Source organism: Babylonia areolata, chromosome 18, assembly GCF_041734735.1.
Source record: "Babylonia areolata isolate BAREFJ2019XMU chromosome 18, ASM4173473v1, whole genome shotgun sequence".
Lineage (NCBI taxonomy): Eukaryota > Metazoa > Mollusca > Gastropoda > Neogastropoda > Buccinidae > Babylonia > Babylonia areolata.
In genome coordinates, this window is record NC_134893.1 from 12,916,280 (window position 1) to 12,939,281 (window position 23,002).

A 23,002-nucleotide genomic window follows, 5' to 3' on the forward strand; every position below is an offset into this window, starting at 1 on the left:
GTTGTTGTTGTTGTTGTTGTTTTTTTTGGGGGGGTTGTTGATTGTTCTGTGTTTTACTTCTTTACAGATGATTGCAAGACCAATTCATCAGAAATGCAGTGTTTAGTTGTCTGCACCACACTATCATTCATTGTTCAACATCACTTCTTACTCTTTCTGTTCTCCCTTGCCACCATTACTATGTGCACAAACACTGTCTGCCACTTGCCTGAACATATAAGCACGCAGACATAAGCATCTATCAGCACATACACATACCGGGATGATTTCAAACCTCTGATATCTCTCTCTGTGTTTATATCTCTCTCCCGCACATTTAATCATGCATGTAGAGACCAGAATAACCACATACACAAACATGAAAATTCTTCTATTTATTTGTCAAAATGAAATTTAAAAAAATATCAGTCAACTGTACCAAAAAAGGAATGAGAGTAACAAACCAATGAAGTAACAAATCACTGCCATCAAACTCTTGTCAGCTCCCTTGCTCTCTCCAGGCTTGGTAAAGACAATGCTCTCTACGCTGACAACCCCAAAGGAGCTGCTTCACGGGCTCCAAAAGATTCAGAACAAGGCAAGGTGGGTTCTGAAATTCCACAAAAAGTGAACATACCGCACGTCTTCTGAAATCCTTGAATTGGCTCCCCACCCAATGGATTTCTTACATCTCTTCAGTCAGCTTCTCATCTCTCACTGGCACTCATCCTGAATATATCTTTGATATTCTGTGCCAATACAATCCATTTCCAAATCTCTGTTCTTCTACGGATGATCAGATTTTTTGTCCTTTTTTTTTTTTTTTTTTTTGTTCTACCTGTCAGAACAAAATCCTTCAGTCAACATATTATGTTTTAAGTCCAACCACCTGGATTAGCTTCTGTGTGTGTGTGTGTGTGTGTGTGTGTGTGTGTGTGTGTGTATGTTTTCATCTTTTAAGTCCAACCACCTGGATTAGCTTCTGTGTGTGTGTGTGTGTGTGTGTGTGTGTATGTTTTCATTCAATCTTTTAAGGTCTGTCCACAACTGACTTTAGATGAAAAACTCTCCCCCATATCCCCTTCCCCACTATGTGTGTGTGTGTGTGTGTGTGTGTGTGTGTGTGTGTGTGTGTATGAGTGCGCACATGAGTCTGCAAGTATACATGTCAGGAGAGCTCTGTGCAAGCGTGAGCACATACATGTGTGAATTTGCATATGTATTTGTGGGGGAGGCCGTGGGGGCTACGATTTGTGTGTGTGTGTGTGTGTGTGTGTGTGTGTGTCTGTATTGTGGGAGCTACAGAATATTGGAATGTGTGTGTGTGTGTGTATTTATGTGTATGTGCGTGTGTGGGGAGGGGGGTATGGGCCTAATTGTGAGTGTGTGTGTGTGTCACGGAAGCTGGGATATGTGGAATGTGCGTGTGGGAGGCGGGGGGGGGGGGGTGCAGAGGAATTTGGGAGACGGCGTGTGTGTGTCTGTGTCTGTGTCTGTGTCAGGGTTCATGTGCTTTTATTATGTGTCAGGGCTCATGTGCTTTTATGTGTAGCGTTGGGTTTGCGCATTTTTGTTCCAGCTTTTATATCTGTGAAACTGCATGTTAGTTGCATATCTGTTGTGCATGTGTGTGTTGTCGTTATTGTCTTTTCTTCTTTTTTTCCCGCATTCTATTTTAGTTCATTGTCTATCTGCTTACTTTTATTTTGCTATCCGTTTATTAATTTATTTCTTCATTTGTTTAATTATTTATTCATTAATTTAATGATGCACCCAACGATTTGTTTATGCTTTTTTTTTTTTCCTCAAGGCCTGATTAACGTGTTGGGTTACGCTCCTGATTAACGCGTTGGGTTACGCTGCTGGTCAGACATCTGCTCAGCAGATGTGGTGTAGCGTAGATGGATTTGTCCGAACGCAGTGGTGCCTCCTTGAGTAACTGAACTGAACTATTTGAAACATGAGTTGATTGTCATTCTGCTTGTGTATGTGTGTACACACACGTGTGTGTGTGTGTGCATCTGTGTGAGTATGTCTCTGTGTGTGTATGTGTGTGTCTGTCTGTCTGTCTGTGATGATGTCTGAGGTTTGTACAAATCATTTCATTATTTTGTCATTTATAGTTAATGAGTTTGCACAAGTAAAGTGCTTTGAGCTCTATTTGAGAAAAAGCACTGAATAAGAGTTTATTCTTTTACGATGTAATAATTAATTGCAGTGTTTAAAAGTGAATATGTGAAATGCTTTTATTTGAGAACATATGTTTATTACTCCTGTTTAATCAAGTAATCCACGTGTGTGGGGTGGGTGGGGAGTGGGTGGGGGGTGGGTTGGTGCGGGTGTGTGCTTATTATCTGGTTGTGGTTTTCCGCAATTTATCTTTATTCTTATCTGTCTATTATAATCAATGTGCAATATAGTAGGCTATGGTTATAATTTTATTCAAAATAATGTTTCTTAATTCTTTCGGTTTTTACATTAAGAATACTAGTTATTACCTGCAATGTGTGGATGGATGTATGAAACGGTGTATGTGATATCTTTTACATTTGTGTCTTCGTTATATTCGTAAAAGCTATTGTTGACTTTCACAGTTATGGTCTCCATGTTGTTTACTTGTCTATGTTGTGATAATGCACCTGACCAAATTTCTCCAGTTGGAGATAATAAAGTTATTCTTATCTTATCTTATTACCATATCTATTATCATTATCATTATTGACCCATGTGAGATAAACAGTGCCTAAAATAACACACACATGTAAATGTTCCAAGTCTTGTGTAATGTTTTTCAGTCATCTGAAATAGAAGCAAGCATGTTTCTGATTAATCTTAACCATATTTTGTTTCTCCTCCTGAATGTGAGTTCCCTTCACAGATTCTGGTTTCATTTCTTGCTCATTCAAAAGGATGGAAAAATGTATTCTGACATGGGACTGACTAGGTCATTTATCAATGTTTCTCACAAAACTCAGATTTGAACAAAGAATAACAAAAGTGAGAAGCACTTGTGTTTGCAATGTATCAGATAAACATATAACAATGGTTTTATAACAATGGGTTATACCAACAACAAAACAATGGTAAACTGTAAACTAAGTAATTGAACACTACCGTAAAGATCGGTCTATAAGCCGCAACTTTTTACCCCAGCTTCAGCCTCTGCGGCTTATACAATGATGCGGCTTATTTGCGGATTTTAACGATCCCGGGAGTGTCACATTATCGTCTATTCTTAGCTGCCCTTCAACTCACCAAAATCAAGATTTCTGTCCATGAATTTTTGGATGAGCTTCAGGATAGTGCGCTAACTGTTCAGGTTTTATAAATCAAATCCGCACACATTAAAGCCTTCAGATCAGCATTCAGTTCTACTCTGCTCAAGCATACACCCTCATCATGCCTTTGATGCAGCCTTCAAATTGAAGGCGATCGACCTAGCAGACGACAGTGCAAGCGACGAACCAGCAGCGACCTCCACCTTCATGTTCATGAAGTGAAAGCGAGGCTGAAGTCAGTGACAAGATGGCGAGCCTTATATACCAGTGCGCTCAATAGACCGAACTTTACGGTAGTTTCAGTGCATGCTTGGATATGCTGTCAATATCTGTGCACATCAACAGTCATCAGATCTGTGAGAAATGAGTAGGGCATGAGGAATTATAAATAGACATAAATGATTCTTAAGAAAACACAGTTGGGAGGGCGGGGGCGTGGGCGGGGGGGAGGTAAAGAACATTTTGCATTTAAATCTTTCTCTGTTTCAGTATATCAGTGGGACTGGTTTCTACAAAATGTGGTCAGTATGTGGACGTATAAATTCTGTAACACATTTCAAAATACTTCCATTTGTAATTAGTTTTGTCACATTCAGTGTATGCATAAACATATGGGTAAATCCTATACAAATTAAAAAACATCTTGCACACAAAAAAGTAATCTTAACCAAAAACTATTTTTTCTTTACACCTTATGTTTCAGGAACAAAAGTATTCATGGGAGGTCAAAACTTGTATATGGCACAAGTGGTCAACTGAATTTAACCAAACACAACATGCAAACAAAGACTGACTCAGGTGAAGTGTTGTATACTGTCCACTGACTGCTGAACCAGATTAAAACAGAACATAATGGCAACGTAGGAAAACAAATGAAAGTAAAAAAGAATATAAAAAAAAAAAAACAGTGTCACTTTTGTGCCATGAAATGAGTTTGCAAAGATTTTTTTTTTCAAAATTACTACTTAATTCACATATCAGTTACATACTTAAAAATTACACAAGATCCAAAATATTCTGAGAACAGCCTGCACTTTTTTCTTTTTTTTTTTTTTTTTTAGGAATCTGTTTTAGCTCTTAATAACTGGACACTAACATACCTATATATCTACACATGATTCATTTATTTTGTTTTGTCATTATTTTTCACTTAGTTAAATGGAGGAAACTTTCACCAGTGTCCTCTCCCAAGAGGATATTCTGGTCCCACTGTCCATCAAGACTGTTCCATAAAATAGAACGGTGGTCGACCCAAGAAAGTCCGGGTAAAAAAATTTTTTTAATTTTTAAAAAAAGACTTCCACTTGTTTGGCAGAGTACCCATTCCTTTTGACGCAGATTACGCAAGTTGAAACAAAACTCAATGCAACACCCAAACAAGTTTCTGATAAAAGACTAGAAATTTGAATGTGTCCATAGTAATGCAAACAAAATACCATAAATGAGAAGAGATTATTGAAAACAAAAAATGCCAACATGCATCCATGTAAAAAGTAAATAATTCAATAAATATGTTATAGATTGGTATAACAAAGTGAGAACAAATAAAAGCATTTAAGGATATAAAAAGGTACCAAATTATTTGGCTATTTTACAGAAATAATTAAAGAACAAAGTCCATGAAAAGGTACCAAATTATTTGGCTATTTGATAAAAACAATTAAAGCACGAAGTATGCATCCGCATCAAAACCATTCTGGTTTTGTAATAATAACAACTGAAGGGAAAACAACAATATTTCCACCACGTCAGAGTGTGGATTCACACAACGATCAAGCCAGCCAAGGCAGCAGCTATGGCAAGCAGCCCAACAGAAGCCAGGCTCTGGGTTGCCACGCCTGTATATGCAAAGTGATCGCTGTCAGCAAGGCACTCTGGGACAGGCTCACGAATAGGTGGGCAGGCAGGGGGGTTCATGAACGTCGATGACATCTTGACATACAGCCGAGTGGTTTTGCAGCCGCAGGATGGCAGCACTTCTTTCTGGCACACTGTGGAAAATTTGAAGGCACTGTGGAAGAAAGATCCCAGGTCAGAGGGTGGCAGTCATAAAGTGGGGCGCATGTCAAAATGATTCACAACGTGCTGTGCTGGTCTGTCAAAAAACGATGATGATGGTGACAGCAACAAAGACTCAGATGAGTATGGTACACGCTTTAAAAAACAACAGTTAAATTATAAACTTTACCATGCCTCCTGACAGGCAAAACAGCTACATGCTTAACTCACTCAGTACGGCCAGTCCTCTCTTCTCCTCAACACAGACCCTTCGGATGTCCAGTGGGTGTCTGAATGACCCAACCTTTAGCTTTCGTCATCAGAATCGTGGTATTCTTTGTCAACATTCACCTCTTCAGTATAAGAGCCTTCCGCTTGCGATATTTTGATGATGGTAATTGGGGTGAAACGCTGTTAACGTCGTCTCTTTCGCCGTTCGTATGGAGAGAGTTAAAGTACTGATCTTTTAATCTGAGGGTACTGAGTTTGGTCCTGGTATCGGTGTCTGGTGGACTGAGGGTGGAGAATTTTCACCAGATTTTTCTTACCTCCCAGATCAACATGTGCAAAAACCTTCAACTACATTAATCTCCATCAAGTGTATATGCATGAAAAATACCAAATACGTAAATTAGAGATCCCATACTCCATGTCTGTGTTCAGTGGGTTCTGGAAACACAAAGATACCCAGCATATTTACCCTGAAAACTTAGAAAGGTTATCTATATAACAGGGCAGAAATGGTCACACACATAGATAAGAGCAAACATGGATTAATGCAGAAAGAAAAAAAGAAAGAATGAAACAAGGTGTGAACAAGGAATGACTGGTTGAAATAACTGCCGACTTGAGCCAACAAACCAGCATGTACACTCTCTCTCTCTCTATCTCTCTCTCTCTCTCACACACGCAATCACGCACACACGCACACACACACACACACACGCACACACACGCACGCACACACGCACGCACGCACGCACGCACACACACACACACACACACACACACACACATTCACACATAAGGAAGAAAAAACACCCAACAAAATTATTCTGCTGAGGCTAGAAAGCAATTTTTTCTATTCTCTGCCTTTTGTTTACTAAGCCAGCCACTGTAATTATGTTGTGTTCCTCCCACCTCTAGCACACCACCACCCCCTGCAGCCCCACAATCCTTGAAATGGACCTCCTGTACTTCACTCACAACGGCTGTTGCCAGTTCTGCCCTTTGTCTTCAATGGATAATGACTGAACCTTAAGAGAGAGAGAGACAGTGACCTCTTGTTTGTGAGTGGTTAAAAACGCTATTTCTTCTTTTCGTTTGTATGTTACAAGTTCAGATGTATATATATTTCTATGTACACCATTCTAAATTGCTTTGTGCTCCCTAAAAATATACGGAAGAAAAGGCTTAAAAAATGTCCCTGATCATTATTATTACTGAAAGTGTCATTACGGGAGGAAGGTTCTTCGGAAATGTCCTTTTTTTATCATCATTATTCTTGTTATTGTCATCGTGTTTTTGTCAAATCTGACTGGCACCAATCTAACACAGAGTGTTAGGAGTGCAGACAGACATGTACAGACAGCCATGTTGCTGAGGATCCTCCCATAGTCCTTCATCTCTTTCATCTCCCCCAGTGTTCGTGGGCTGCCGCTCCCACATCCACTCATCTCTACAGGTGATCTTTCAGATAGGACAGTTCTTACCCCACAATTTACTTGACATCCATATTCTGTCTTCATGTGCAAGTGCATACTGGGCGAGTAAATACAAACAACAACAAAATTCCATATTCTACTGTGGGCTGACATGGATTACAAGAGTCATAGTGGTATATACATGCAATTCAGCAAGCTTGACACAAAGGAAGGTGGGGTGGGGAGGAACAAAGCCTAATAAGTAGAAGCTTAACATGTTTACATATTTCATGTTGACCTAGGACACTGGAAAATGTGCTACTTGTAAAGCACCACACAAGGCACCACAGGGATTGGATTACAGAAGTTTAATTTTAGCAGTTGCGCCTGTCTTGTCCACCTTCAACTTATATCTCAAACTGCAGTATAAGTACAGCCTTTTAATCAAGACTGTACATATCCTGCTATTCTGATAAGCTCTCGGAGATGTTTGATCAAATCAATCCCAAAACAGACATTACTGTGTGATGGGAAAAATGGACTTCAGACAATTTGGGTCTTCTTGCAGTGAGTACTTCTGGAAGGAAAATTAGGGCTTTCTTGTGGTGAGTAGTTCTGGAAGGAAAATTAGGGCTTTCTTGTGGTGAGTACTTCTGGAAGGAAAATTAGGGCTTTCTTGTGGTGAGTACTTCTGGAAGGAAAATTAGTGCTTTCTTGTGGTGAGTAGTGCTAGAAGGAAAATTAGGGCTTTCTTGTGGTGAGTAGTTCTGGAAGGAAAATTAGGGCTTTCTTGCAGTGAGTAGTGCTGGAAGGAAAATTAGGGCTTTCTTGTGGTGAGTGGTTCTGAAGGAAAATTAGGGCTTTCTTGCAGTGAGTAGTGCTGGAAGGAAAATTAGGGCTTTCTTGTGGTGAGTGGTTCTGGAAGGAAAATTAGGGCTTTCTTGCAGTGAGTAGTTCTGGAAGGAAAATTAGGGCTTTCTTGCAGTGAGTAGTGCTGGAAGGAAAATTAGGGCTTTCTTGTGGTGAGTGGTTCTGCTTCTGGAAGGAAAATTAGGGCTTTCTTGTGGTGAGTAGTTCTGGAAGAACAATTAGGGCTTTCTTGCAGTGAGTGGTTCTGGAAGGAAAATTAGGGCTTTCTTGTGGTGAGTGGTTCTGGAAGGAAAATTAGGGCTTTCTTGCAGTGAGTAGTGCTGGAAGGAAAATTAGGGCTTTCTTGTGGTGAGTGGTTCTGGAAGGAAAATTAGGGCTTTCTTGTGGTGAGTGGTTCTGGACCTCATATCAAAATTTCCTTACTGGATCACACAGCACCTGTTGTCAAACTAGCCTGTAGATCTGTTAAAATGCCAATCAAAATGCTGTTAGTATGAGGAAGCAAGACCAAGTCTGGGGGAGATTCTGAAGGAAGTTCAAAACGGAAAGCGTGGAAAAGATCCAACCCTTGAGTGGAAAAGGCATGAACAACAACTGGCGCCTCGTTTGAAATTCCTCCCCTACATTCTGCAGACGCACTCTTGTTGCCCTGCTTTCGTCCTTTCCATCTCAAATGTATCTTTAATAAAGGTGTTTTTATGTACAAAATTAAAAAGAAATTAGCACCATCCTACCTTCAGAGGAAATTTCCTGAAAAAAAGTGTTCATGGCAAAAATACCATTTCTATCCCTCGTCCGAGATCTAACCTTTTCATGTCATCTCTCATGTATTCTGGTGGTAAACTATGGAATGAAATTCCCGACTATCTGAAAAATAAATCCACCTTGGTATCATTCAAAAAAGAGTACCAAAAATATTTCATGAAACAATTATAAACAATTCTTATATACCGTGTTTTGTTTGAGCTTCTTGAGAGAGCTTCCACACAATAACATTTTTTTCGTTGCTCTCTGACAATGTGAACAGGGAAAGGAGCTCAGAAGATTAGTGTATATCAGCCCGTGTATGCATGCGTGCGTAAGCTGGTGCATGCGTGTGTGTGTGTGTGTGTGTGTGTGTGTGTGTGTGTGTGACTGAGTTATATTCCATGCTATTTTTTTTTTGTTTCGTGATTAACTTTGTTGTTGTTATTGTTGTTGTTGTTGTTACGGTCTACACCGAGTGTCCGTACCGATTTTTTTTTCTTTCCTTTTTCATCTTTTGTGCGTGTGTGTGGGTGTGTGTGTTTGTGTGTGAGGGAGGGCATGGTGTAAAGAAGCTTCCAGCTTATCCAGTTTACCCTCAATAAAACATTTGTTCATTGTTCATTGTTCATTGCTTTTCTAGAATTCATACAAGCAAGCATTTGCTGACAGGAACAACAAGCTGAACTAGACCTCTGACTCAAAATTTTCATTTCTAAAGGCACAGTTCCCCTAATGATGACAGAAAAAATGTACTAACTTGCAGAGCAAAGTCTTGACGTTGTTGGACGGATATTTCTTTCCAATCCTCAGGACACAGTCCATCATGGCAGACACCTTGGACTTGACACACTTCTGGTCAAGGTCTGCAAGCAGTCACAGTCATTATAGCCACCTTGCTTCATTTCATGTTTGCTTCTTCAAGGCCTGCTGACTACAGAGATCATATCAGGAAATACACATTACTGACACTACTATCTGAGCTAATAAACTGCAAGGTTAGTAACATTTTTTACATTAAGAATACTAGTTATTACCTGCAGTGTGTGGATGTATGTATGAAACGGTGTATGTGATATTTTTTACATTTGTATCTTTGTAATATTCGTAAAAGCCGTTGTTGACTTTTACAGTTATGGTCCCCATGTTGTTTACTTGTCTATGTTGTGATAATGCACCTGACCAAATTTCTCCAGCTGGTGATAATAAAGTTATTCTTATCTTATCTTATCTTATCTTATCTTATCTTGTCTTATCTTATTTAGATTAACACTGTTTGAACTTAAACAACCAATCTGCAAACACTGTTTGAACTTAAACAACCAATCTGAAAACACTGTTTGAACTTAAACAGCCAATCTGCAAACACTCTTTGAACTTAAACAACCAATCTGCAAACACTGTTTGAACTTAAACAGCCAATCTGCAAACACTCTTTGAACTTAAACAGCCAATCTGCAAACACTGTTTGAACTTAAACAGCCAATCTGCAAACACTCTTTGAACTTAAACAACCAATCTGCAAACACTGTTTGAACTTAAACAGCCAATCTGCAAACACTGTTTGAACTTAAACAGCCAATCTGCAAATTTAGTTTTGTTAAATTAACATCATAATAAGAAAATACATTTGACTGCATCTTTCCAAACATTTTTTTTATTCACAAAATTTGTCTTCATGAAACCAGCCCCAAAATATCACTTTGCTTGTCATATGTAGTGTATATAGATAGTTGTGAATAGATTCTTCAGTAATAGTCAACCCGTAGGAAAAAAGCAGAAATCACTATTTGGCAAGTTGGGTTATAAATAATTACTTACTGATTTAAAGCCATGCTTAGAATCAGTGATAGTTAATCTTTAATGTTAAAAATGCAGAAACACCTAACTTCTAGTCAATGTGATGAGCAAAGATTTCCATACTTGACTGGGGGTGGGGAAACTTGGCTCAAGATAATTGAATCAAAAGTTAGACGTAAGTGGTTTACAGAAATGCGTTCCCCTGCCCTAACATCAACTTTTTTCAACACAAACCAGCACCAGTTATTCCTTTATGAACTGCATAACACATCCACTAGAGTCAAATCTGAAGAAATGAGTGGTGTTAAAAAAAAATTGCAAAAACTAATTCAACAGGGGCAGTTTATCAGTGTGAGACATTTTTGGTATATGCGTATGTTTACACACGATTTGATGTAGCAACCCTGTAAGTCAACTCTTTCTCACTATCCCATGTTTCCCAAACACAAATACCTTTTTCTGTCTTATTTATTCAGAAAGTTATTTCATTCAGATGCTATTCCCATCACCCATTGGGAAAGATTAGGGTAAAGTCATGGTGTCTATTTCTGTTTTGAGTTATACACATTTCCACTATTTTGTTGTTAATGCTTATGTTGAATTTGATGTCTCATGTGAAAGGTACATAAATAAGCATCAGTTTCACTGTTATCACCATCAATCTCTTCTTTAATCAATCATCATTGTCATTGTCCCCCTCTTTCTCTCTTCTTTTTTTTCTTCTCATTTTTATCTGAAATTTGTGTTGGGAAAAGACAAGAAACCAATCCCATCAACTGTATTTATTTCCACTCTACTCAGAGACATGCAAGTTTATCTGTTCATTCATTGAATTCCAATCTAAACCAAAGATCTTTCAAAGTTCTTATCCAGTTAAAAATTTGTTGTGCTGAGAGATACCACACGGTTGGATACAATTCAGATGAAGCAAGTGAATCGTTAACTGGGCAAACATGGATTAACAGGTTACATCCCAACCATAACTGAGTCACTCTTTACTATTTGTTAATCACATCGTCTCCTGGCCTCATTATTTGTATAATTTCCAGTGGATAAACTACCGAGGCAACCATGTATTTGTTCTGTATTGTCCATGTGTTCTGTGTGGCTTATTCAGGATTAAAGAGGCTATGCCAGTCTTGAATAAAAGCTAATTTGTGTTTGCACATTTCTTCTGTCTTTGCTGCTGTGTGCACATGTCAAACGATTGGTATGAGGACAGGCCCAGCGCTTCCTTTTTTGAGGAAGTGTCTGGGTTTGTTCCAATGTACCTTTTATTTACCTGTGTGCTCGCTGAATCGGTAGTGTAGGCATCACTAACTTGAAGTTGTGTGCCTTGTGTGATGGAGAGAGGTGCCACTCTTTTCTATTTGTTAATCATATCGTCTCCTGGCCTCATTATTTGTATAATTTCCATAACTGAGTCACTTTCATGTCAACACAGTGTGTGAAACTGCATTCCTGTCATGTACATGTATTAATCACTTTTCGTGGTATAGACAGATATCTCTTGGCAGAGACAGTGACAACATCCAGTAACAAAAAGGCTAACACTGTGTCTTACAATATAAGCAAAGGGTTCATTAAAAAGTTTAAACAGCCCATTGCCTTTCATGGCCATAGGGGCAGTAGATTTGTATTCACCGTGTCTAGAGCTTGACATAGGAAGACAGAACCTAATCCCTTCTATCTGCTGCTTTAACCTCAGCCGATCTATGTCAGGTTCCAATCAGCACCTAGGTGGAATGAAAAAAAAATTATAAAGTGCCTTTCCCAAAGGACACAAAACCATGCCAAAATGGGGCCTTAAACATATGTGTGTGTGTGTGTGTGTCACGACCCCCCTAGGGAAGAGGTCGAGAACTATTTTAAAACCTAACGCCCAACCCAATTCACCCGACAACACAAACACACAATACAGATATTTCTCGTCCACACAAAATTTATTCTCTTCCGCTCTGTCTATCCCACTCACGCAACCTTACCCACACAGCCTATACTTGCAAAAAAAACAACAAAACAACCATATACTATAACTTCAACAACAAAAAACACGAACAGAAGTCGTATACAAAACTACGGATTCTCCCAAATGTAATCGAAAGCAATTTTCCACACACACACTCAAGGAGAAGCAAATCACCCCAAAAACCAGGACTGGTACACAGATGCTTTAGTCTTTGGCGGGTTCAGGAAGTTTTCCTCTTAAGAGGAAAACAACAACAACAAAAACAAAAAAAACTGACACACGGCCCAGACAAACTTCGGCGGGTTCGACCCAAGGCACAAGCCCCCGGTCAAAAGGCCTAGGTGCCAGGACTCGGCATACAATGCCAAGCAATGGACCAGGCTGCAAGTCAAAAGGCCCGGAACACAGGACACCAGTCACAGGGCAGGAAGGGGCGAAGACCCAGGACAGCAGTCACAGGGCAGGAGGGGACGAACACCCAGGACACCAGTCACAGGGCAGAAAGGGGCGAAGACCCAGGACAGCAGTCACAGGGCAGGAGGGGACGAACACCCAGGACACCAGTCACAGGGCAGGAAGGGGCGAAGACCCAGGACAACAGTCACAGGGCAGGAGGGGGCGAAGATCTGGGTCACCAGACGAAAGGCCCGGGACACACAGCACACAGCGAGAGCTGGAACATTACGGAATGTTCCCCCCGTACTGAGCAATACTAATTCTAACGATATAATTAACAAAAAAACAAATGTACAGCACATTCAAAATGAAAACCTGGAATATAATTCCATTGACAAGACGAATTATAGGAGTAATATACGGCACTCGCACTCTCTACACCTATCATACAGAGCCAACGCCCAATTTTACCCAACAGTGAACTAAGGTAAAATCGTATCATTTTAAAACTCAATAACAATAAAATTGGCAAAAATATTAGCCGACACAAGAAAAAGTACATATTCACTCGGTGGTAGCACACGAGTAATTAACGAAATAGATTGTGTCAAAACCTAACGTACAGCTTTCTTGTCGAACATCTTTACACACCTACATCCCTGACAGAAGTACAACCAAGCTAAATAGACAAGTGGCTTCTTACCTGCCACAGGTGGCGTACACTAACGACCACCACAAAGACACGACGACGACGAAGACAGACGAAGAAACACCGAAGTGGCTCCCATGGAGGACAGCCGGTCCTCACTTCGTATGGTGCCTAGATGTCGGGGTAGCTACCCCACCAACAACAGGAACGACCCGTACACTACGGCAGTCGGGCTGCAAAAGCCCCGAATATTGTTGCTGCCCAACAATATTTCATATTCGCTCAGGTGAGCGAGTAATATGCATGCACGTGGTTCGTGCGCAAATCAAGACTTCTACCCGAACTGAAGGATGGGAGAAGGAGGGAAAGTGAAAGAAGAGGGGGGAGAAAAACGAAGACGGGCCACACGCCCTAACTGTCGTCACAAGTTGTGACAATACCCCCCATTCAAGTTCAAACTTCACGTTTGGAACTTAAACACACCGTCACAACGACTGACGGACAGACAGACACACGTGACAACTCTCGCCCTGCCCTTCCGCATTCCCGAACGTCTATTAGTGGTCAAGGACAGTTACCAAAACAAAACAGTTTGTCCAGACCAACGAAACAAGAGAAGAGAAATTTATACGAAAGCTATCTTAATCTTTACAGCTAGTAAGGATACGCGGAAGCGTGTGCTTCCTAATTTAAGAGTAGAATATAGAGGTATGTGCAGAAGTCAAATGGGACTGCGCATACTCTTCTTTGATTAACACTGTCGAAATCACTTTTCGGGAAATCCCGATTCTTGCTCCGGCAGACGACTGAGATAGTCGGCTCCAACATTTTCTTTTCCAGGGATAGCTTGTACTGTGAAGGAGAAAGGCTGGAGCTGCAGCGCCCTCCGTGTCAGTCTGCCGCTGACCGTTCTTGCTCTATCCAGGTATTGCAGGGGGGCATGATCGGTCTGGACGACGAATGGTTTGCCGTACAGGTATGGCTCGAACTTTTGTATGCCCCACACGAGCGCCAAGCATTCTCTCTCGATCGTGGGATAGTTCCTCTCGGCTGAAGGGTACAGTCAGAGGCATTTTAAGTAAAGGCACTCTGGGAACCCGCCCTTTTGGTACAGATTTTTGGCACCTGTCGCAGGAAAGAACGAAGCGTTTGATGTCCCCGCACATACCTGGCCAATAGAAATGAGGAAATATTCTCTGTTGCGTCCGCCTAAACCCCAAATGACCAGACATTGGAGCCTCATGGCCCAGGCGTAGCACTGTGGAACGCAAAGGCTTCGGTACACAGATCTGGGTCGCCTGGCCTCTGTGATCTTTAAACTGCCGCATCAGCACCCCATGCTTTTTAAAATAAGAGACCTCGCCTGAAGGGGTTTTCTGTAAAAGGCCTGAACCAGCCCTATCACGTGCCTGATGAAAATCAGGATCGTCATTTTGCTGGTGCTGTAAGTCTTCCCGTGACACATGGATCTGAATATCCTTGACGGGCAGGGGAGGCAAGGGTTTGTCACTTGCTGCAGCCTGGGCTCTAGTTTGAACGGCGCCCACAAGGCTGGGATCAGCACAGACGGGCACGACCATTGAAGAGCCGTCCCCTCTCCAAGCACAATTCCCAATGAGAACCTCCTCAACAGGAGACTCCATGACAGCCACGTCCAAAACGCCCTGTATGAACGGGGACTGAAAGTCCACCCTGGCGATGGGCAGAACTGAGGAGCACCTTGACTCTGCCAACACCACGCGAACTGTGGCCCCAGTAAAACAGTCAGGTCTTACGAGTCGTCTGGCTACAACAATCAACTGGGCTCCCGTGTCACGTAAAGCTTGCACTATGTGGCCATTGACAGAAACCTCGCAGCGAGGCGAGTACTGTTTAGAAGCACAAGACGTGCAAAGCGTCGGGGTCATTGCATTAACACCCTGTACAGGTGAGACATGAGCAATGAGTGAGACCCTCTTGGGTTGCCGGCACTCTTTGGCCAAGTGACCTGGCTTCCCGCAGTTGAAGCAGGCAGGTATTCTTTTTAAGTCTCTTCCCTTTACGTTGTTTAGAGCTGAATCCCCTGACCCATGTGGAGGTCCTTTTTTCTCCGCGCCCAGATTGAAACTGTGGTCGGAAACCCTACTACCTTTTTTGGAAACTCGAAATTCAGCTTCCGCCATGCGACCTGCTCTCCGAGCATTGACAATTTTAGTAGTGATATGGGCAACGTCCTCAACTCTATTGGGTTCCTCACGCCGAACTTCAGTGACGAGATCGGGATTGAGTGTGGTCAAGAACTGCTCCTGAAGGACCAGATCTTTAATGTCCTCTGCATCAGATTCATCACGCCCAGCGGCCACACACCACCGGGAGAAACAAACCTTCAGCCTGCCCAGAAACTGATCAAACGTCTCTTCCGCTAATTTCCGCATTGAACGGAACCGTTTGCGGTAGGAATCTGCATCCAGACGGAATTCGTAAAGCAGAGCCGCTTTTAAGATGTCATAATCGTGTAGTTGTTCTGGTTGTAACCGTAGGCAGGCGTCTCTCGCCCAACCCTGCAAAAGGGCCACCAGGCGGGCTGCCCAGGAGCTACGCTTCCACTTATTTAATCCCGCCACTCTCTCAAAGTGGTTAAGGAAGCTATCGAAATCGTCTTTCTCATCATACGGCACAAGCGGAAACTGATGAGCCGTGTGAGCTTCTAGCTCTTCCTGGCGCAGTTCCATTTTCCTCTCGAATCTACGTCTTTCCTCCTCATCTTTTTTCTTCCTATACTCTTCTTCTTTTCTATCCTTCCATTGTCTGTACCTTCTCTCTTCATCCCTAGCCTGACGCTCTTCCTCCCTAGCCTGACGCTCTTCCTCCCTGGCTACCGCATCAACCACAAACCGGGCCAACGCCTCTCCAGACAAACCTAAGTCAGTGCCCAACACCCTGAACTTTGAGTACATGTCCTGAGAAGGTACGGCATTAGACTCATTCTTCAAGCCTTCAACGAAAGCACCTTCAGGATTAGCCTCCTTCAGGTGGCCCTGAATCCATCCGGACAATTCAGTCTTTTTTTTCAGCACTCAGAGAAGGTGTACTGCCTTCTGCCCTGACCCCCCGTGACCCCGAACTAGGAGTAGAGGCCGCAGAAGTTTTTCGTGTTACAGGCATGTTTTCTTAATTCACAATGTGCAACAACTACACAAAACTTGAATTAAGATTAAGTCTCTAAGTCACTAACTCCAGGTCCCCACTTCACTCAACCGTCCAACAGTAAGAACCTAACAATCTAACAACCTTAATCACCCCCACAGAAGCTAACCAAAACGAAATGCCTGCAACATAAAACGTAGACGAACAAGACGATCACACCCTACCCCCCAACCCGTGTTACATTCCCTAGAACTTGTTACCCCGCATCTCCACCATTGTCACGACCCCCCTAGGGAAGAGGTCGAGAACTATTTTAAAACCTAACGCCCAACCCAATTCACCCGACAACACAAACACACAATACAGATATTTCTCGTCCACACAAAATTTATTCTCTTCCGCTCTGTCTATCCCACTCACGCAACCTTACCCACACAGCCTATACTTGCAAAAAAAACAACAAAACAACCATATACTATAACTTCAACAACAAAAAACACGAACAGAAGTCGTATACAAAACTACGGATTCTCCCAAATGTAATCGAAAGCAATTTTCCACACACACACTCAAAGAGAAGCAAATCACCCCAAAAACCAGGACTGGTACACAGATGCTTTAGTCTTTGGCGGGTTCAGGAAGTTTTCCTCTTAAGAGGAAAACAACAACAACAAAAACAAAAAAAACTGACACACGGCCCAGACAAACTTCGGCGGGTTCGACCCAAGGCACAAGCCCCCGGTCAAAAGGCCTAGGTGCCAGGACTCGGCATACAATGCCAAGCAATGGACCAGGCTGCAAGTCAAAAGGCCCGGAACACAGGACACCAGTCACAGGGCAGGAAGGGGCGAAGACCCAGGACAGCAGTCACAGGGCAGGAGGGGACGAACACCCAGGACACCAGTCACAGGGCAGAAAGGGGCGAAGACCCAGGACAGCAGTCACAGGGCAGGAGGGGACGAACACCCAGGACACCAGTCACAGGGCAGGAAGGGGCGAAGACCCAGGACAACAGTCACAGGGCAGGAGGGGGCGAAGATCTGGGTCACCAGACGAAAGGCCCGGGACACACAGCACACAGCGAGAGCTGGAACATTACGGAATGTTCCCCCCGTACTGAGCAATACTAATTCTAACGATATAATTAACAAAAAAACAAATGTACAGCACATTCAAAATGAAAACCTGGAATATAATTCCATTGACAAGACGAATTATAGGAGTAATATACGGCACTCGCACTCTCTACACCTATCATACAGAGCCAACGCCCAATTTTACCCAACAGTGAACTAAGGTAAAATCGTATCATTTTAAAACTCAATAACAATAAAATTGGCAAAAATATTAGCCGACACAAGAAAAAGTACATATTCACTCGGTGGTAGCACACGAGTAATTAACGAAATAGATTGTGTCAAAACCTAACGTACAGCTTTCTTGTCGAACATCTTTACACACCTACATCCCTGACAGAAGTACAACCAAGCTAAATAGACAAGTGGCTTCTTACCTGCCACAGGTGGCGTACACTAACGACCACCACAAAGACACGACGACGACGAAGACAGACGAAGAAACACCGAAGTGGCTCCCATGGAGGACAGCCGGTCCTCACTTCGTATGGTGCCTAGATGTCGGGGTAGCTACCCCACCAACAACAGGAACGACCCGTACACTACGGCAGTCGGGCTGCAAAAGCCCCGAATATTGTTGCTGCCCAACAATATTTCATATTCGCTCAGGTGAGCGAGTAATATGCATGCACGTGGTTCGTGCGCAAATCAAGACTTCTACCCGAACTGAAGGATGGGAGAAGGAGGGAAAGTGAAAGAAGAGGGGGGAGAAAAACGAAGACGGGCCACACGCCCTAACTGTCGTCACAAGTTGTGACAGTGTGTGTGTGTGTGTGTGTGTGTGTGTGTGTGTGTGTGTGTGTGTGAACATCTGCTTCATCTTGCTAGTTTTGATCTGCGTGTGTTATGTGTGGTGTTTCTTCAGGGAAATGCTTAGCAGGAACTGTTTTATCATGTAATGTCGTAGTTAGTTTGCATTATTTGATTGTTGATCTGTGTTCATGTGTGTATGTGCCTGTAGGTGCGTGTATGTGTGTGTGTCATTGCGTGAGTGCATGAGTAGTGTGTCTGGGTATGCGTGCGTTTGTCGGTGCATGCATGCATGCGTGCGTGCGCACAAGCGTGTGTGTGTGCATTGTGTATTTTGTATGTATGTATGTACATATGTATGTATGCGCATACTTGCTTGTGTGCGTCTTTCAATTTCAGTTGTCAACATTTTTGTTGTTATCATTATTCCATTTTTATCTTTTTTATACCTGATACATTTCTTGATTTAATCAATCACATGACCTCTTTAAATTGTTCTCTCTTACCTATGTTTCAAATTATATGCATATGTTTGTGTGAGGATGTTTGAGTGAATGTTTTTAGTGCTATTGTAAAGCGCATAGAACTTCAAGAATATGCGCTATAGCAAGATGTCTTAATAAATAAATAAATAAACTCTGAACACTGGTGAACACTCAATCAGAAGTACAATGCTCAATGATTCTGCCATGGCACGTTTAATAAAAATCAACAGCAGTAACAAGAAAACAGAGTGAGAAGGAAGGAAGGAAGTAGGCAAGAGATGAGAGGGTACCTACCATCGATGTTGTTGCACAGTTCAGCCATCAGCATCTGCACATGGCGGGAGGAGGGAAGGTAGTCCTTCAAACCGGCAGGCATACAGTGATGGCCCACATCCAAGGCACACCCCAGTCCCCGCTGGTACTGGGACAAATTTCTGTAGCACACACACACACACACACACACACACACACACACACACACACACACACCACACATACACACACACAGAGAGTCGCAATCACACACACAGTCACAATCACACACACACACACACACATACACACAGAGATTTACACATGCATGCACACACACATACACACATACTCTCTCACACATACACACTCACACATACAAACACAAGTGCCAAATACATCCACACACATACATGCACATACTTTCAACTTTGGTTTGATACTTTTGGGACATGAAGAAGAATACAACAATGTAATAACTGACCAAGGACAAAAAGACACCACACAACTAAAGGAATAGTGTACTTCTGTATCCAAACTGTTCATTACATGGGTTAAAACGAGAAGGGGAAAACTGAAGAAAAAGAACAGTTACACAACTTTCCCACTCTTTATAACTTTACAATTCAACTTTCAACAATCCATGAATATCAACAAGGTTACAGAGAAAACATGTATGCGTGTGTACCTATGCAAGTTTATGCACACTCATACACATGCGTGCATGCATGCATGCACACACACACACACACACACACTGAGAAAACATATGCTTGTGTTCCTATGCATGTTATGTTACACACATATACTCATACACATGCGCACACACACACACACACACACACACACACACACACATGCTTGCACATCTACTTATGTTTAAGCATAGTTTCACATCCTCCTCACCGGCAGACTGTGCTGAAGTCACGACTGTTTGACATAATGGCATCCAGGTAACTCTGCTTGGCCGCCTGGCCGCTCTCCAGGCGGATCTCGGGCAGGTTCACGCTGATCCCCTCACGCGCAAAACACTCCTCCTGGGCATTCAGTATGCTGCGTTGAAAGGAGCAAGAGACTTTGGGCAGCATGGGCAGCATTGTCACCAGATGGGTTGTTGTCATAGGGGCCACTGTGCTGAACTCATAACCTGAAAGTGAAACACACACACACACACAAAAAAAAGAATATTTACCAAAAATCAAAAACTAGCACAAAGCAATGGTGCCCCCTCTCTCTTTCTCTTTCTCTTTCACGCACACACACACACACACACACACACACACACACACTCACTCACTCACTCACACACACACATGTACAAAAAAAAGTCACACAGCCAGACTGAGTCAGCGTCCCATCCAGAGTGAAGACCCCACATTCCTCCATCCACTTCCCCACTATAACTCCGCCAGCACCGACCTCTGCACCACAAGCATGGAATTGGAATGAGCAAGGCATGAAAAACCCCAGAACCTGTGGCCACTTTTTTTCTATTTTGATGATGAACCAGGATGATGACAATGCTGCTACAGATGTCCATTTCAGGTTTGGATCTACATGATTAGCCTGTACTCTACAACTGCCTTTCATCTGTTATACATTATCCCAGCATCACCCAGGCCTAAGATTTACAGACACCTGCAGCACTGTCAGGAAGTTTGAGTCACACTCCTGAAGACTCATCCATGAAGTGGATAATCCTCCAGTGTGTGGTCCCAGTCTTCCCTTTGAGTCCACAACACACCCACCTCTGTAGAGGAGCCTGTTGTGCCTTGAAAACCCCATGCCTGTTGTGACTTCAACCTGCCTCACTTTCATCATGGCAGCTGGTAATATGCATCTAATCAAAACAACATGGTGAGATAAAAATTAAAAATTAAAAATTAAAAAAACAACTGAAATATAAAACAGAAGAATTGTGTGTCATTCTGGTAAAAGCACATTTTGTTCCAAACCACCCCCCAAGAACCATACCTAACTTACAACAACAACAACAAAGCAACCCAAATGCCCACTCTTTCATGGCCATGACACCCAACCCCATCACATTTTCCTCCCACAGATACACATACCCCAACCCCTTCTTTTCATTATCTTTACGCCAATGTTACAGGCAATACAAAAGATGCTGAAATTTCTGTACAATCTAAAAATACATCTGACTGGGTAATGGGATCAGTGATTACAAGTCAACACCAAAACCTGTTTCACAGTACTTCTGTCTGTGGCATATAGACAGCTGACATCCCTTGCCACCTCTCTGAAACTTACTCTATATATAACAAAGAAAGAAAAATCTTCCCTTTCCGATTTGATCCACGAACTCCATTACTTTGACATTTTGACTGAGATTTGACCTAACTGCTGACTCCACTAGTGGCTTCTTGCTCACAGCCTGTAAAGGGCTCTCTGCCTGGATGTCTCAGTCAACTGTAACTTCTTGGTTAACAGACCCACTACAAATTTGGTTAAAACTACAATGATACAAGACGTCATCCTTAACATAAATAAGTGTTATTGTGTTTGATTTCTTCTGTTATGTTTTCAAATTAAATGACATCTCAACTCTGGCTTTCAAGTTTTTAAAAGCTGGCGTCTGTACATGACAAAAGCAATTCACAAGCTCGACATTTAAGCTTTTGAAATATTAAGCTTCTTATCCGAAGACCCACCCTCCATCCCGCAAAAAATCACTTTCAACAACATAGGCTTGGAAAAACTCATTAGTTTTATCACTACCAGACCATTAACACAATCACAGGTGGCAACAAAACAATTCTGATATGAACATGCATTTTTAAATCATTTATCACTTCAGTGAAAAAAAAGTCTAACATCTACAATAGTCAAAATCTTTCAAAAGCACGATGCATCTTTTCTTTTCTTTTACCTCTTAAGTTTGAAACAAAGAGAACAATAAAAACTTCTTTTTTTTTCTTCTTTTTTTCAACATAAATCAGATTCTTCACCAAGGTTGGTAAGCAACATTCCCCAAAGATATAAAGGGGAAAATCTGATCTTTCTGCAGGAGCGTATTGACAAAAACGAATGATTCAACATTTGGCAACACACACTTCCAGACTACTCCTTCACTTCAGAAACTGAACAAAGTTGTTGGGGAGTGTCCCAAAAATGGGTGATACATGCACAAATGCAAGGCAGGTTAGTTAAGAGAATTGATTGAACCCTCTCTGTAACATGGCAGAAGATGCAAAGCCAAACACCCTCTATACAGCAAGAGGTTTATTTCACTGTTTGTCACAGGGTAAACCCAATTTGATTGATACAGCAACAGGTTTATTCCACAGTCTGTCACAGGGTAAACCCAATTTGATTGATACAGCAAGAGGTTTATTCCACAGTTTGTCACAGGGTAAACCTAATTTGATTGATACAGCAAGAGGTTTATTCCACAGTTTGTCACAGGGTAAACCCAATTTGACTGATACAGCAAGAGGTTTATTCCACAGTTTGTCACAGGGTAAACCTACTTTGACTGATACAGGAAGAGGTTTATTCCACAGTTTGTCACGGGGTAAACCCAATTTGATTGATACAGCAAGAGGTTTATTCCACAGTTTGTCACAGGGTAAACCTAATTTGACTGATACAGCAAGAGGTTTATTCCACAGTTTGTCACAGGGTAAACCCAATTTGATTGATACAGCAAGAGGTTTATTCCACAGTTTGTCACAGGGTAAACCCAATTTGATTGATACAGCAAGAGGTTTATTCCAGAGTTTGTCACAGGGTAAACCTAATTTAATTGATACAGCAAGAGGTTTATTCCACAGTTTGTCACAGGGTAAACCTAATTTGACTGATACAGCAAGAGGTTTATTCCAAAGTTTGTCACAGGGTAAACCCAATTTGACTGATACAGGAAGAGGTTTATTCCACAGTTTGTCACAGGGTAAACCTAATTTG

General features: G+C 42.0%; 1 protein-coding gene across 1 annotated transcript in view; it reads right to left on the reverse strand.

Moving 5' to 3' along the window:
* Nucleotides 1-353: 353 nt before the first annotated feature.
* LOC143292460 (uncharacterized) overlaps nt 354-23,002 on the reverse strand; it is a 33,787-nt gene continuing 11,138 nt past the window's right edge. The window contains exons 7-10 of the mRNA XM_076602752.1: nt 19,982-20,222; nt 19,118-19,257; nt 9,273-9,378; nt 354-5,268 (exon numbers count right to left, since the gene is read on the reverse strand). Coding sequence (XP_076458867.1) covers nt 5,019-5,268; nt 9,273-9,378; nt 19,118-19,257; nt 19,982-20,222 — 737 coding nt within the window. The 3' untranslated portion in view covers nt 354-5,018. The remainder of the gene's footprint in view (nt 5,269-9,272; nt 9,379-19,117; nt 19,258-19,981; nt 20,223-23,002) is intronic.